The sequence below is a fragment of the Halichoerus grypus genome, chromosome 4, assembly GCF_964656455.1.
Source record: "Halichoerus grypus chromosome 4, mHalGry1.hap1.1, whole genome shotgun sequence".
NCBI lineage: Eukaryota > Metazoa > Chordata > Mammalia > Carnivora > Phocidae > Halichoerus > Halichoerus grypus.
The window spans coordinates 83,093,861-83,109,264 of record NC_135715.1 but is presented as its reverse complement, the minus strand read 5'-3'; the positions used below and the strand labels follow the sequence as shown (position 1 = coordinate 83,109,264).

Below are 15,404 nucleotides of genomic sequence, written 5' to 3'. Positions count from 1 at the left end.
CCCTGCTGAGATGTTATGTAAGTAAAATAACACCGAATTTGAAGACTAAATAAAATAAGGAATGTGAAATATTTCACTAATGATTTTATGTTCAGTACACACTGAAATGATACGTTGGATATTCTGAGTTAAATAGAACATTAAAATTAATTTCACCTTCCAGGACAAACAAAAACTAAAAGAATTTGTGAACACGAAACCAGCCCTACAAGAAATATTGAAAGGGGTCCTCTAAGTGAAGAGAGAGCCTAAAAGTAACAGACCAGAAAGGAACAGAGACAATATACAGTAACAGTCACCTTACAGGCAATACAATGGCACTAAATCCATATCTTTCAATAGTTACCCTGAATGTAACAGGGTAGCAGATTGGATAAAAAAACAAGACCCATCGATATGCTGTCTGCAAGAGACTCATTTTAGACCCAAAGACACCTCCAGATTGAAAGTGAGGGGGTAGAAAACCATTTACCATGCTAATGGACACCAAAAGAAAGCTGGGGTGGCAATTCTTAGATCAGACAAATTAGATTTTAAACTAAAAACTATAATAAGAGATGAGGAAGACACTACATCCTACTTAAAGGGTCTATCCAACAAGAAGATCTAACAATTTTAAATATCTATGCCCCTAACATGGGAGCAGCCAATTATATAAACCAATTAATAACAAAATCAAAGAAACACATCGACAACAATACAATAATAGTAGGGGACTTTAACAACCCCCCCTCACTGAAATCAGGACACATCATCTAAGCCAAAGATCAACAAGGAAATAAAAACTTTAAATGATACACTGGAACAGATGGACTTCACAGATATATTCAGAACATTCCATCCCAAAGCAACAGAATACACATTCTTCTCTAGGGCACATGGAACATTCTCCAGAATAGATCACATCCTGGGTCACAAATCAGGTCTCAACCAGTACCAAAAGTTTGGGATCATTCCCTGCATATTTTTGGACCACAATGCTTTGAAACTAGAACTCAACTACGAGAGGAAAGTTGGAAAGAACTCAAATACATGGAGGCTAAAGAGCATCCTACTAAAGAACCAGGAAATTAAGAATTAAAAAAATTCACGGAAACCAATAAAAATGAAAACACAACTGTTCAAAATCTTTGGGATGCAGCAAAGGTGGTCCTAAGAGGAAAGTATATAGCAATATAAGCCTTTCTCAAGAAACAAGAAAGGTCTCAAGTACACAACCTAACCCTACACCCAAAGGAGCTGGAGAAAGAACAGCAAATAAAGCCTAAACCCAGCAAGAGAAGAGAAATAATAAAGATCAGAGCAGAAATCAATGAAATAGAAACCAAAAGAATAGTAGAACAGATCAACAAAACTAGGGGCTGGTTCTTTGAAAGAATTAACAAGATTGATAAACCCCTGGCCAGACTTATCAAAAAGAAAAGAGAAATGACCCAAATCAACAAAATCATGAATGAAAGAGGACAGATCACAACCAACACCAAAGAAATACAAACAATTATAAGAACATATTATGAGCAACTCTATGGCAACAAATTAGATAATCTGGAAGAAATGGATGCATTCCTAGAGATGTATAAACTACCAAAACTTAACCAAGAAGAAATAGAAAACCTGAACAGACCCATAACCACTAAGGAAATTGAGGCAGTAATCAAAAATCTCCCAATAAACAAGAGCCCAGGGCCAGATAGCTTCCCAGGGGAATTCTACCAAACATTTAAAGAAGAATTAATACCTATTCTTCTGAAACTGTCCCAAAAAATAGAAATGGAAGGAAAACATCCAAGCTCTTTTTTGAGGCCAGCATTGCTTGATCCCCAAATCAGACAAAGACCCCATCAAAAAGGAGAACTACAGACCAATATCCCTGATGAACATGGATGCAAAAATTCTCATCAAAATACTAGCCAATAGGATCCAACAGTACATTAAAAGGATTATTCACCACGACCAAGTGGGATTTATCCCTGGGCTGCAAGGTTGGTTCAACATCCGCAAATCAATCAATGTGATACAATACATTAATAAAAGAAAGAACAAGAACCATATGATCCTCTCAATAGATGCAGAAAAAGCATTTGACAAAGTACAGGATCCTTTCTTGATTAAAACTCTTCACAGTGTAGGGATAGAGGGTACATACCTCAATATCGTAAAAGCCATCTATGAAAAACCCACAGCGAATATCATTCTCAATGGGGAAAAACTGAGAGCTTTCCCCCTAAGGTCAGGAACACGGCAGGGATGTCCACTATCACCACTGCTATTCAACATAGTATTAGAAGTCCTAGCCACAGCAATTAGAAAACAAAAAGAAGTAAAAGGCATCTTAATCGGCAAAGAAGTCGAACTCTCTTTTTTGCAGATATGATACTTTATGGGGCAAACCCAAAAGACTCCACCCCAAAACTGCTAGAACTCATACAGGAATTCAGTAAAGTGGCAGGATATAAAATCAATGCACAGAAATCAGTGGCATTCCTAAACACCAACAACAAGACAGAAAAAAGAGAAATTAAGGAGTCGATCCCGTTTACAACTGCACACAAAACCATAAGATACCTAGGAATAAATCTAACCAAAGAGGCAAAGAATCTGCACGCAGAAAACTATAAAATACTCATGAAAGAAACTGAGGAAGACACAAAGAAATGGAAAATCGTTCCATGCTCATGGATTGGAAGAACAAATATTGTGAAGATGTCAATGCTACCTAGAGCAATCTACACATTTAATGCAATCCCTATCAAAATACCATCAGCATTTTTCACAGAATTGGAACAAATAATCCTAAAATTTGTATGGAACCAGAAAAGACCCCGAATAGCCAGAAGAATGTTGAAAAAGAAAAGCAAAGCTGGTGGTATCACAAAGCCAGATTTCAAGCTCTATTACAAAGCTGTAATCATCAAGACAGTATGGTACTGGCACAAAAACAGACACATAGATCAATGGAACAGAACAGAGAGCCCAGAAATGGACCCTCAACCCAATGATCAACTAATCTTCAACAAAGCAGGAAAGAATGTCCAATGGAAAAAAGTCTCTTCAACAAATGGTGTTGGGAAAATTGGACAGCCACATGCAGAAGAGTGAAACTGGACCATTTCCTTACACCACACACAAAAATAGACTCAAAATGGATGAAAGATCTAAATGTGAGACAGGAATCCATCAAAATCCTTGAGGAGAACACAGGCAGCAACCTCTTCGACCTCAGCCACAACAACTTCTTCCTAGAAACATTGCCAAAGGCAAGGGAAGCAAGCGCAAAAATGAACTATTTTCATCAAGATAAAAAGCTTTTGCACAACAAAGAAAACAGTCAACAAAACCAAAAGACAACGGACAGAATGGGAGAAGATATTTGCAAATGACATATCAGATAAAGGGCTAGTATCCAAGATCTACAAAGAACTTATCAAACTGAACACCCAAAGAACAAATAATCCAATCAAGAAAAGGGCAGAAGACATGAACAGACATTTTTCCAAAGAAGACATCCAAATGGCCAACAGACACGAAAAAGCACTCAATATCACTCGGTATCAGGGAAATCCAAATCAAAACCTCAGTGAGATACCACCTCACACGTCAGAATGGCAAAAATGAACAAATCAGGAAACGATAGATGTTGGCGAGGATGTGGAGAAAGGGGAACCGCCCTACACTGTTGGTGGGAATGCAAGCTGGTGCAGCCACTCTGGAAAACAGTATGGAGGTTCCTCAAAAAGTTGAAAATAGAGCTACCCTATAACCCAGCAATTGCACTACTAGGTATTTACCCCAAAGATACAAATGTAGTGATCCGAAGGGGCACGTGCATCCCAATGTTTATAGCAGCAATGTCCACAATAGCCAAACTATGGAAAGAGCCTAGATGTCCATCAACAGATGAATGGATAAAGAAGCTGTGGTATATATATATATACACACACACACACACACACACACACACACACACACACATACATATATATACACACACACAATGGAATATTATGCAGCCATCACAAAAAAGAAATTTGTCATTTGCAACAACGTGGATGGAACTAGAGGGTATTATGCTAAGTGAAATAAGTCAATCAGATCAAATTATCATATGATCTCACTGATATGTGGAATTTGAGAAACAAGGCAGAGGATCATAGGAGGGAAAAATGAAACAAGATGAATCAGAGAGGGAGACAAACCATATGAGACTCTTAATCTCAGGAAACAAACTGAGAGTTGCTGGAGTGGAGGTGGGTGGGAGGGATGGGGTGGCTGGGTGATAGACATTGGGGAGGGTATGTGCTATGGTGAACACTGTGAATTATGTAAGACTGATGAATCACAGACCTATACCCCTGAAACAAATAATACATTATATGTTAATAAAAATATATATATAAAAAGAAAATTACTGAGCAGAAAAGAAAAAAAATTTCACTCTTTTTTTTCTGTTTTAAGATGGCTATTAGAACATATACAATTACCTATGTGACTCCCATGATACTTCGTTCAGTGCTGCGATCAAGAATAGTTAGACCTGGCTAGAAGTCACCTGTGAACCTTGTCTTTTAGGGGCTAAGGAAGTTTTCTCAGCTAAATGTAGTTAGTACCTGAAGCCCCATCATTAGACTTCAAACTTTCAGGCTAAGCCCTGCCCCCTTCCGGTTCCTCCTGGGAAATGCAAACATCAGCCAGGAGTTTTTGGCAGCTGTTCAGTTTGGGATAAGTGAATTTTGTAGGGGTCCTTAGCCAGGTCTGGGCCTCAGAACCAAGCACCAGGAAAATAAAAAACCCTGAACAAAACAAAGACCACATTTCTCAGCCCCACCACCAGGGATTCTAATTTCCTAGTTCTAGGATGAGGCCCAAGAATCTGTATTTTCATAATATTTATGGCTAGTGGGTGGAGGTGAGAGAACAGGACAGGAAATGTCCCCGTAAGTTCAGGCCTCCGGCGGCTTTAGAAAGCAAGACTGGCAGAGACAAGGGGTATGTGGAAGCCAGAAGAATGGAACCAGGAGGCTCTGACCCATGGCAATCCGTTTTTGGTCATGCTATGGCAGGCCTGAACCCTTCTGTTGGGAGGAGTCCCAGTAGTTACTAAAACTGGGGGCTGGCCTGTCCTCCTGCTGGGCTGGCCAGCTGCACCAGGAGCGACATCTTACCTCACACATGCCCTACACTCTCGACCACCAGGCCTGCAGCTCAGTGCTCGGGTGGGTTGGCCTGGGCAGAGGACCAGCTTGCTTACCACTAGTGCCTGTTCGCCAGCTCCCAGGAGCACGGCTCCCTGCTTCAGCTCCTTCCTAGATTGTTCAGGGGCAGAGCCCCATGGTATTTTGTGGGGTGTGGGACCCTCACCTCCCAGTCCTCTATGGAGCTCTGCCACTGAGCAATCTTGTCGATGTTTTCAAGCCTCCGTTTCCGTTCGTTGATGAGCCGGGCCACGTTCTTCATGGCATGTAGGGCTGCTTCCACGTCCTTGAAATCCCTGGGGCAGAAGAGAGATGGAAGAAGGCCGCGCTACGGAGAGCAGAGAGGGGCCCCCTGTGGAGCTGCTTCCCTCTGGGGCTCTGCCCTCGGCCAGTTCTTCACTTGTCAACGCACACCTGGCTGGGCACAGCAGAACGGAATACCCCATTTTTGTCCTGTCCCCTTCTTGCAGCAACAGCATGCAACAGTGGCGCCTGTTTGACTGTGCGCTGCCAGCCAGCGCCTACAGCAGTGGCCACCCACAGCCAGTACGCGACACCCCGGCTGGCCCCCGGCCCCTGCTCCCGCGCAGCCTCCTACCTGTGCTGGGGGGGTGTGTACTTGAGCAGCTCGGCCAGCTGCAGAGGGTACTTGCAGATCTTCTGCACGGGGGTCAGCAGGAAGCCGTCCAGCGAGATGTCGATCATCTTCTGTAGCAGCCGGCAGGCCTCAAAGAAGTACACGTACTTGCTGAGCTTGGCGAGCCGGGACAGCTCCACACAGGCATTGGGGTGGTTGTTGCAGTACTCTGAGTAGATCTGGAAGTCCGCTTGCTGGGGCACAAGCTGGAGGTTAGCATGGGGAGCCCCTGCCCCTCAGGCCACCCAGGCGCCTCAGGCACAGCATCGGGAGGGAGCGGGAGCAAGCGTCTGCATTTCCTTCAGGAGCTGGGCTCGGAGGGCCCAGGCTCTGTCTACCCACTTCACTGGGCGCAAACTATGTGGAATTAGGCACGGGGATGTGAGAGACCTGAAAACTCAGGCTTGTGTGTGCACTGTCGCCACCCAGCTTTCTCAGCAGGGCCCTCAGCAGAGATTCTGACTGTATGTCTGGTTTTTTGGATGAAATCAATGATGCTAATAAGGAAGCGTTGTAAGACCAAAAACCAGAGAGAGAAGCAGAGAGAGAGAGAGGACAGGAGAGAGAGGGAGAGAGAGGGGGAGGGACAGGGAGAAAGAGAGGGAGAGAAGGAGTGAAGGAAAGGGAAACTGGGAAACGGGGAGAGGGAGAGAGAGGGAGAGGAGAAAGAGATTAAGAGAGATTAAATGGGGGCGCCTGGGTGGCTCAGTTGTTAAGCGTCTGCCTTCGGCTCAGGTCATGATCCCAGGGTCCTGGGATTGAGCCCCACATCGGGCTCCCTGCTCGGCAGGAAGCCTGCTTCTCCCTCTCCCACTCCCCCTGCTTGTGTTCCCTCTCTCACTGTCTATTTCTCTGTCAAATAAATGAATAAAATCTTTAAAAAAAAAAGAGAGAGAGAGAGATTAAATGGATGCCAGGGTCTATGGCTATGTCCCCTGGATTGTTCTCCTCCTCGGCCCAGTGTCTTGCCTCTCCTTCACAAAGCTCTTTCATATCTGAAAGACAGCCACTGCCACTTTGTTCAACACAATGTGACAGATATATCCACATTGTGTGTGTATCGTACAGGAGACTCACGGGGCCTTTTTTTTTTTTTTTTTAAGTTCCATCTACCTAGAGCCAGAGAAAGACTGGGTGTGCCCTAGAGTGACTAGGACTTCACGGACTTAGGTGGGAAAGGAGGGTAACAGCAGTTGGCTGGCTGGCGGGTTGCTGGGATGGTCACACTAGGTAATATCGATAAAGTGCCTGCCCCCCCTCCCTGCCCCCATCACAGTGCTGCCTGCTGAATAACTGGCTGCAAATCCCATACTCACACAGGTGCTCTGACCCGCCCCCAGTTCCTGCTCGGGAAGTCTAAGGTCTCCCTTTCCAGTTCTCCTCCTGCCACTGGAGTGAGGTGCCAGGGCCCTTCCAACACCAAGAAGGAACCCACATTGTCCTTCATGGGCTGGCCTTGGCATCCTCGGCTCAACCGCACGTGACTGCCACAGGAGAGGGATAGTAACAAGTGCCTTCCTTACCAAGCAAGGCCAGAAGGAGTCCATCTAGCCTAGACCAGGCCCATGAACCTTGGCTAAATTCCACCTGGCATTTAGCGTGGAAGTTAAACACTGTACATTCCACAGATTCCAGTTTTCTCAGTGTGTGAGGAAGCCAAGAACCTGTTAGGAACAGCTCTGAGGATGCTCAACAGGTAGCCCAGCCCAGCTCTGTCTTCTACTTACTCTAGCCCAAGCAAAGCTTTTCAGGTAGATGCCCAGGCACCCCTGCTCCAAGGAGCCCTCTCTGGCTTGGTCGGCCTCCCAAACAAGGAGAGACACTGCTAAAACCATGTGGGAGCGTGAGGGCAAGGTGGGCAGTAGGGGTGTGGGGCCTGGATGCTTCTGGGCAAAGAGCAGCAGGTTGCCTGGGCTTTAGCCTACAGGGTCGACTTCTGAGGGGAGGCAGGCACGGGAGGCAAGGGCGAAGGGAGGCTTTGTGCTGGGGCCAGGGGGTTTGTGTGTAGCCGGGCGCGGACCCCCAGCAGGGATGGGCAGGGCAGGGGGCCCGCGTAGTGGGGAGACAGGGTGCGTGGGTCCTGGGCAGCGGGGTGTCTGCGGCGGGGCGTGCTCACGTGCTCCAGGAAGCAGGCGCCCAGCTCGCTCAGGTGGGGGCGCTCCCTATTGAACCTCTGCTCCAGCGCCTTCACAAACGCCTTCTGGCACCGGTAGATGTCCTCGATGTTCCCGAAGATGGTGCGCAGCTGCTCCTCGCTGAACATGTCGGCGCGCTTGCGACACTGCCTGATGTAGCCCTGCGGCCCGCGGCCCGTCAGATCTCTCTCCGGGCACCCCCGTCCCCCACGCCACCCTCCGCACTCCCCGCCGGGCCTCACCTCGCAGATGTCGCGCAAGTGCTTGATGTAGTCCCGCTCGGTGCTGAGGATCTCGTTGATGACGTTGGTCCGCATCTGGTCCTTGCTGCTCTGCGCCTCGGCCCCTCCATCCGCGGCCCCGCCGTCCCCGGCCCGCAAGGCCTCCTCGTCGGCGGGCTCGTCCTGGTTCACCCGCAGCTGCAGGCAGCGCGCGGCTGGTCAGCGCCCCTCAGGTCAGCCCCCGCCGAGGCTCAGCGCCCCGCGACCGGCACGCGGCGGCAGCGGGGAACAGAGGCTCGGAGGACGTGTAGACCCGGCAGCCCCTTTCCCCCAGCACCCGAGACCGCGCCTGCCCCTCTGAAGGCACCCTTCTCCTCTCGCTCCTCGGCCGGTTCTGGACTCAGTGCTGGGAGCGGAGCAGATGCTCACTCTCTTGGGGTTCGGACCCAGGGCCTGCTCACACGGGGCCGGCCCTCTAGGGGCTGTGACAGAAGAGGATGGGTGACGGGGCCTTTCTGGCTCTCTGACCTGTAAGTAGGACAGGCTAGAGGTGGAGAGTGGGCAGTTCATCCACAGGGTTTGGGGCAGCAGAAGCAACGAACCCCAAGGTCTGGGATATCTCCTCCCCACTGCCCTCTGCCTGGCCTTTGAGAAGGCATCATGATTCCTTCCTAGGAGACCAAAGGCTGCCACATGGAGGCTCTGGGTCCCCTTCCTGTGAGCTCTTGTGCTAACGACTTAACTTGTCCATGCCTCAGCTTTCTCAGGTGTAAGGGGCTGTTCTCAGCTCCCAGGGCATTGTGAAAGTTATAATTGAGATGCCCGTCCAAATTTTCTGCACGGGGTTTAGTAAATGCCCGGTGCTGAGTTGTTTGTGGTGATGGAATTCTAACAGGCAGATTCCCCCTGGAGGAATGCACACACCATCATTTCTGACCCATTCCTTTCTGGACACTGAAGGCACCCTGGAGGGAAGGGTGGGAGCAGGCAGGAATTGGCGATGGCTGTGTCACAACTCTGTGGCTGGCCTTCTGGACACCTTGCTCCCCATCTCCAACCCACAGCCTTGCAGTCCCAGCACAGCCCTGAGGGTGGGGGAAGGCGGGGGCGGGGGGAAGTCCATGCCCAGCACCTCCGACCCCAGAGCAGTTTCAGGTCTGCATGTCTGAGCAGAGCCACTTGGCTCCTAATGGGCAAAGGAGAAGCACACAGGCTGGTGCCATACCCGCACAAAGCTGGCTGGAAACCAGCCCTCGCCGTCAGCAACACGACCCCACCACCACTCTCTGTTGGTGGCATCCATTACTTCGATGACATCCCCAGCTTTGAAGCCCAGTTCCTGGTCATCCATGGTGACATGGTCCCAGAGTGCTTCAGCACAGACCACACTGCCATCACTGATGAGCTGTGGAGAGAGCCACAGATAGCAGATCAGTGGGCAAGGCTGTCATGGACCTCCTCATGGGGCAGGGTGCTCTGCCCTCTGCCCTCCATCCCTCAGCAGCCCTGCAAAGAGGGGATCCTGACTCAGGTTACAGAGGAGTGAACGGAGGCTCCCTCTGAGCCCGTCACTCTTCAAGGGACAGGACTATGCCCTGGGCATGTCTAGACTGGCAGGGCTCGTGATGAAGCCTGAAGTGAACTAGAATCCTGGTGAGCCACAGAATCTGAGAGGCAAGTGTGTTGCTCACTCCCCTGCACAGGGCACACACCTTCCTTCCACCCCACTGGACCAGTGAGTCACTTACTACTCTCAGCTTCATTTACCATCTGTGCTCTGCTCTGGGAGGCTGGGGCTGAGCACAGCAGGCTGCATTTCTTCTGTGCTAGCTACCCCGTTAGGTTCTCCCAATGTGGCACTGGAGGGGACCACAAGGCCAGAGGGAGAAGGGGCTTACTCCCTCCCACTGGCTTCCTGTGGCCTTGCATTACCTGTGAGGTCACCTGGCAAGCACCTGTGCCACTCCTCCTAGGTACGGGGCGGGGGGCGGGGGGGGGGGGGGCGCCCAGCCATCACAGTAGCTGGATCTGGTTTGCGGTGATTTTCGAACACTTGCGGAACCAGTCTCATGGCCCTCCCCCGCCATCCCAACCTGCACTAGCTGAACAGCACCTAGCCTCAGACTTTCAGGTCCCAAGGCCCACAGGATCCTCAGCTTTAATTATTCCAACCTCTTTACTTTATTCTCTAGCTCTAGGAGGGGTAGGTACATCTTGCAGCTGCTATCTCTGTAATGGATACCTCAGGATTGTTCTTGTGCACTTGGTTATGGGGTCAGGCACTTTATACCTGGCTCACAAGTCTTTATAGTAATTTCTCTCTGCTGAAATAATTTTGTGTGTTTCCTTCCTCCCACATGGTCATGGACCTCACATCAGGAGGGATGCTCCCCTGCCCTGAGGGGCAGGGAGATGGGACTCCCTCCCTCCTCCATACCCCAGGCAGCCCTTGTGCTTAGAGCTCCATTTGCCATTGGGTGGATGCCTGCTTTCCTGTAATGTGGGCTCAGTTTCTGCTCCATGAATAATGAATGGCTCTGGGGCTTAGGACAAGAGGAGGGGTAGGTTGGGGGCTATACAAGAGGTGAGATCCAGGGGCGCCTGGGTGGCTCAGTCGTTAAGCGTCTGCCTTTGGCTCAGGTCATGATCCCAGGGTCCTGGGATAGAGCCCCGCATCGGGCTCCCTGCTCAGCGGGAAGCCGGCTTCTCCCTCTCCCACTCCCCCTGCTTGTGTTCCCTCTCTCGCTGTGTCTCTGTCAAATAAATAAATAAATCTTAAAAAAAAAAAAAAGAGGTGAGATCCATGTCTGCTGGGACCAAGTGTTGGCTCTGCAGGGTGGCTCTTTGGCAGTCAAGGCCTCAGAGCATCAACCAGTCAGGCCCTCTGCAACCAACTATTTCCTCCTCTGAGCTGCTCGCCTCTGTTCCCACTCGTGCGTGTGAATCCTTCCTTGGCTTCAGGTCCAGTGGGGCCTTCTCTGCGTGCTCCCAGCGCAGAGTGTGTGTGGTTCCTCAGACTGAAATGGGAACCAGAGCACGGCTGCAACAGGACTGTCTGGATCTCCAGCTGACATTTCCAGTAGCTAGGGGGTCTCCCCCAGGCCCTGAATGGGCAGGGTGAAGGGTGGGGTAGGCCACCTGGATACCAGAGCCCACTCAGGCTGGAACCTTCCTCCAGGGTAGGGCCTGAGCAAGCACATTCAGAAACCTCCAGTTCGTGTCTTCTGGGGATGAAACCTGCTTTAAACCCTGATGAAACCACTCCTCCGAATGATCTACAGCTGACGTGTATACCTACGCTCCCATGCAAAGCCATTCAGGGGCTGCAGGTTCCTGATGCCCACCCAGGGGCCCTGGGCACCAAGCACTGGGTTATTCCTGGGGGGCTGCATGCCTCCTCAAGGGACCATTGAACTCACCCCAGCTAAAAAGACCTACTACAGGCATGTCCTCTTCTGCAGGAAGGCCTGGCCCCCAGGATCAAGACCTCCTGGCTGCAATACGAACAAGATGAGACAAGAGGACTCAGCGAGCCACATGCAGGTGCTGCTGTACCCAGGGAGCAAGCACTAGACTAGGCAGCCCAGAGCAGGCACGCTCCACACGAGCAGGCTACCACCTCTAGCCTTGGAGGATCTTGCCTGAAGACAAGGAAGAAGCAGGGTACTCAAGGGTGGGGTGGGTGAGCCAATGAGAATGTGGGCTGCAGGTGAATGTCCTCTTTCAGGGACAGTGATCACAGGTGAGCAGATACATCAGGACAGAAGATGTGTGTGACCAAGGGTGAGTGTGAGCATAAGGACAGAGAGTGTGTATGACCTCAGGCAAAGTGTGTGCATCACAATGGAGGGAATGTGTGACTACAGGCTATTTGGGTAGTTTTGATCCTTGAGAGGTGCATGTCCTGAGACTCCCTCTTCCTGCACAAACCCCGACATGCACCTGCCAACACACGTTTATACACTCGCTACTGGGATGCTACACTCTGATCTCCTGAGAACAGTATGCCACGCTGCAGGTGAATGCCGTCCACCCTCAGTTCACACCAGCTGCACATGCAGGTCTCCAGGACAGCGTGGAAGCAGCCTTTCACTGCTGGAGCCCAGGCAGGGAGGATGTAATGCAGACATACTCCACACAGCCCAGCTTCCCGCCATTTCCCTGCCCAGGTCGTTCCCTACTAATACTAGCCAGATCAGGTGTCTCCTCCTAACCCTGGGTTCTCTCAGATGAGCCCCGAGCAAAGCCCCTCTTGTATGGGCCAGTGCCTCCTCCCGCCGCTGTCCTCTGCCAGCCTTGCAGAGAGGGGGGGTCCTACACAGCCGGTTTCCTCTATCGCTGCAGGCGTAGGGCTTCCCAGAGAGACCATGGTTCCTGACACCTTCATGGACAAGTCCCGACACCTGTCTTGTCCAGTCAGCCAGAAGCCCTTTCTGGTAGTGGGGGTGGCCACCTTTGTCACTTCCTTGTCCCAGTGCCTTGCTGTGCACAGAAGGTACTTGACAGACATATAGCCATGAGGAATTCCCCCGATCTCCCTGTGCTTTGGTCCCGGCTGATGCCCACAGTAACCATGTGCTCTCCCTGGGCCACAAAGCTCCTCTATGGATCTACAAATGCAAGGCACTCTGTCAAGTTACAGCAATGATGTTAACCATTTATGTGATGTCACCAAGATAAAATGTAGCTCTAAGAGGTCAGAGAGGCATTCTACCTCCGACAGCCCAGAGGCCACGAAGGCCCACACTGGATGGGTTTCTGGGCAGAGGCCCTTCCTGATGCTCTGTCTGAGGTGCAGCTGCATGGAAGCCCAGATTTAAGTCCAGCAGGCTGAGAGGCAAGGGTTGCAGGCTCTTTCTTGGCCTGGCAGTGGGGAGCAGAAGCTGGTTCTGAGACATGGAATATTTATGTGGAGGCAGTTGGGGAACTGTCCCCATGGAGGGACAGGGGCAGGATCCACTCCTGTACCTCAGAGATTTTGACAGGCTTCAGGAAGCCAGGCTTTGGCTCAAAGTTCCCCCTGATGAGCACCCACCACCTTTCCCACCCTGCCCCATCTCCTCCTGTCTCTCACATATGCAGGCTGGTGGAGGATTCCAATCAGATAGTCTGGGAAGGAATGTGGCTCAGCTTCTTTGGGCCCCTGTACAGCAGGGGACAGAGGGTATTCAGAATGCCCACCTTCCAGCGGGTGCAGGAGGGGCTCTGCCTATAGTGGGGGCACGTTGACTGAGACCACTAAGACCTAAAATGGGAAAAGCAACTGCAGATGACATGTGAAGAGGAGCCCACTCATCTTCCCAGACATTTTTCAACCCACACAGAAACGCATGTCCAGTTCCGCTCACATGGCAGTCACATGTACAGTTTCCAGACAACCATAGACAGCCGTGGCCACAGCTGCATCCGCATTCTCAGCTACACATAGGGACGCGCCATTTTAGACACACGCACGCGCGCGCGCGTACACACACACACACACACACACACACCACGGCACAAAGGACAGATGGAAAGACCCTGTGGCACAAGTGTCATTACGCCCCGAGTCACCTGCAGGGCCGCATCCCCAGGGGGGCACACACACAGACAGGGCCTTGGCACATGGGGCTGGCAGGGGAGGCCTCCCCTGGTGGCGTCCGGTGCGGGACTCACGGGGGCCAGACGGGGCCAGCCGCCGCACCTCGGGCCACTGCGGGCTGCGAGCCGCGGCGGGCACCGAGGAGGACGGGGCTGAAAGGGAAGACGCGCGGCGGCCGCAGGAGCCCAGCGCCGGCGCCACTCACCCCTGCGCGGTTCCCCGCGGCGCCCTGCCCGGGCGGTCAGCGGAAGGCCAGCAGGAATATCAGCACGACGTTGATGAGGACCAGGAGCGCCAGCACGGCGAAGACCACCACGCGCTGGGCGCCGGGGGGCAGGTTGCAGCGCAGCAAGGCGCGCAAGGCGCTCCCGGGCGCCACGGGGCGTCGCCGGGACTGCGGGGCCCTGGCCATGGCGCCCGGCCTCCCGGCTCCGTGCGGCCCGGAGATGCCGCCGCGATAGGGCGGGAGCGGGGCGGCCGGGAGCGCCCGGAGGGGGGCGGAGCCGCCTGCGCTCGCCGGGCCCGGGGCTTCTCCCGCTCAGCCCGCGACGTGCGCGCCGCGTCTCTCAGGCCCCGCAGCCCTAGCAACCGAGCGGCTGCAGAGGCGGGGGAGCCGGGGCGGGAGGGGTGAGGAGGCTTGGGCTTGCGCGGCGCTCTGCCCTGGGCGCTTCCCGGGGTGTGTGTCCGGGGGACCTCAACGCCCCCTCGGCGGTTCTGGCCCACGGCCGGCCGGGCGCAGAGGACCGCGGCGGCGCTCGGGGCGGGGGTGGGAGGAGGCGCTCCGGGGTGCCGCGGGCCTTCGCAGGTCCTGGCGCACGGCGGCCGTGGGGATGGGCCAGCGGTTCTGATTCCTAACACCAAGAGCTGTCTTGGCCTCCACTTCAGAGGAGTAAATGCGGCTCTGAAAGGTCCGGTAATTTGCTCACTCATAAAATCTCATGGGTATACAGGGATGGTGGAATCAGGATTTGAACTCAGGACAGACTGACGTCATCCACATCGAGGTGCTCCATTCAGGTCCTGACTCAGGACCTCTCCTTACTGACCCATCAGAGCAGCATTTTGTTCCTTTGGGAAAGCAGCTGGCTTCTTCAGCTGCTATTCCCCGCCTCCTCCCAGATTTATTGAAGTATAAGTGACAAATAAAAATTGTATATACTTAAGGTGCACAACTTGGTATTTTGAAACAGGTATACATTGTGAAATAATCACCACAATCAGGCTAATTACCATATCTGTCACCTCACACAGTTACCATTTGTGTGTCTGTGTGTGGTGACAACTCTTAAGATCTATCCTCTTAGCACATTTCAAGCGCACAACACAGTATTTGTTAACTATGGTCACCATGCTGCGGGTTAGATCTCTAGAACTTATTCATCTCACAGACACTTTGTATCCCTTTGTCGGACATGTCCCCATTTCTCCCTCCCCCAACTCCAGGCAATCATTGTTCTCCTCTCTGCTTCTATGAGTTTGACTTTTAGATTATATATATGAGTAAGATCATGCATTTTTCGTCTTTCTGTGTCTGGCTTATTTCACTTAGCATAATATCCTCCAGGTTCATCCATGATGTCACAAATGTGGACTTTCCTTTTTTTAAGGCTGAATAATATTCCGTGGTATATGCACCAC

At 51.6% G+C, this 15,404-nt stretch overlaps 1 protein-coding gene across 6 annotated transcripts in view; it reads right to left on the bottom strand.

The window, feature by feature from the left end:
• ARHGEF4 (Rho guanine nucleotide exchange factor 4) overlaps positions 1–15,404 on the bottom strand; it is a 262,468-nt gene that overhangs the window by 5,119 nt on the left and 241,945 nt on the right. For 4 of the 6 annotated variants that reach the window (XM_078070627.1, XM_078070628.1, XM_078070629.1 and 1 more), the window contains 5 exons: positions 9,411–9,590; positions 8,207–8,383; positions 7,946–8,125; positions 5,791–6,023; positions 5,359–5,488 (listed from right to left, as the gene is read on the bottom strand). In XM_078070627.1, the coding sequence (XP_077926753.1) occupies positions 5,359–5,488; positions 5,791–6,023; positions 7,946–8,125; positions 8,207–8,383; positions 9,411–9,590 (900 nt within the window). Of the gene's footprint in view, positions 1–5,358; positions 5,489–5,790; positions 6,024–7,945; positions 8,126–8,206; positions 8,384–9,410; positions 9,591–13,366; positions 13,431–13,971; positions 14,251–15,404 lie in introns of those variants that run through there. The other 2 variants (XM_036076896.2, XM_036076895.2) reach the window with 2 other exon arrangements.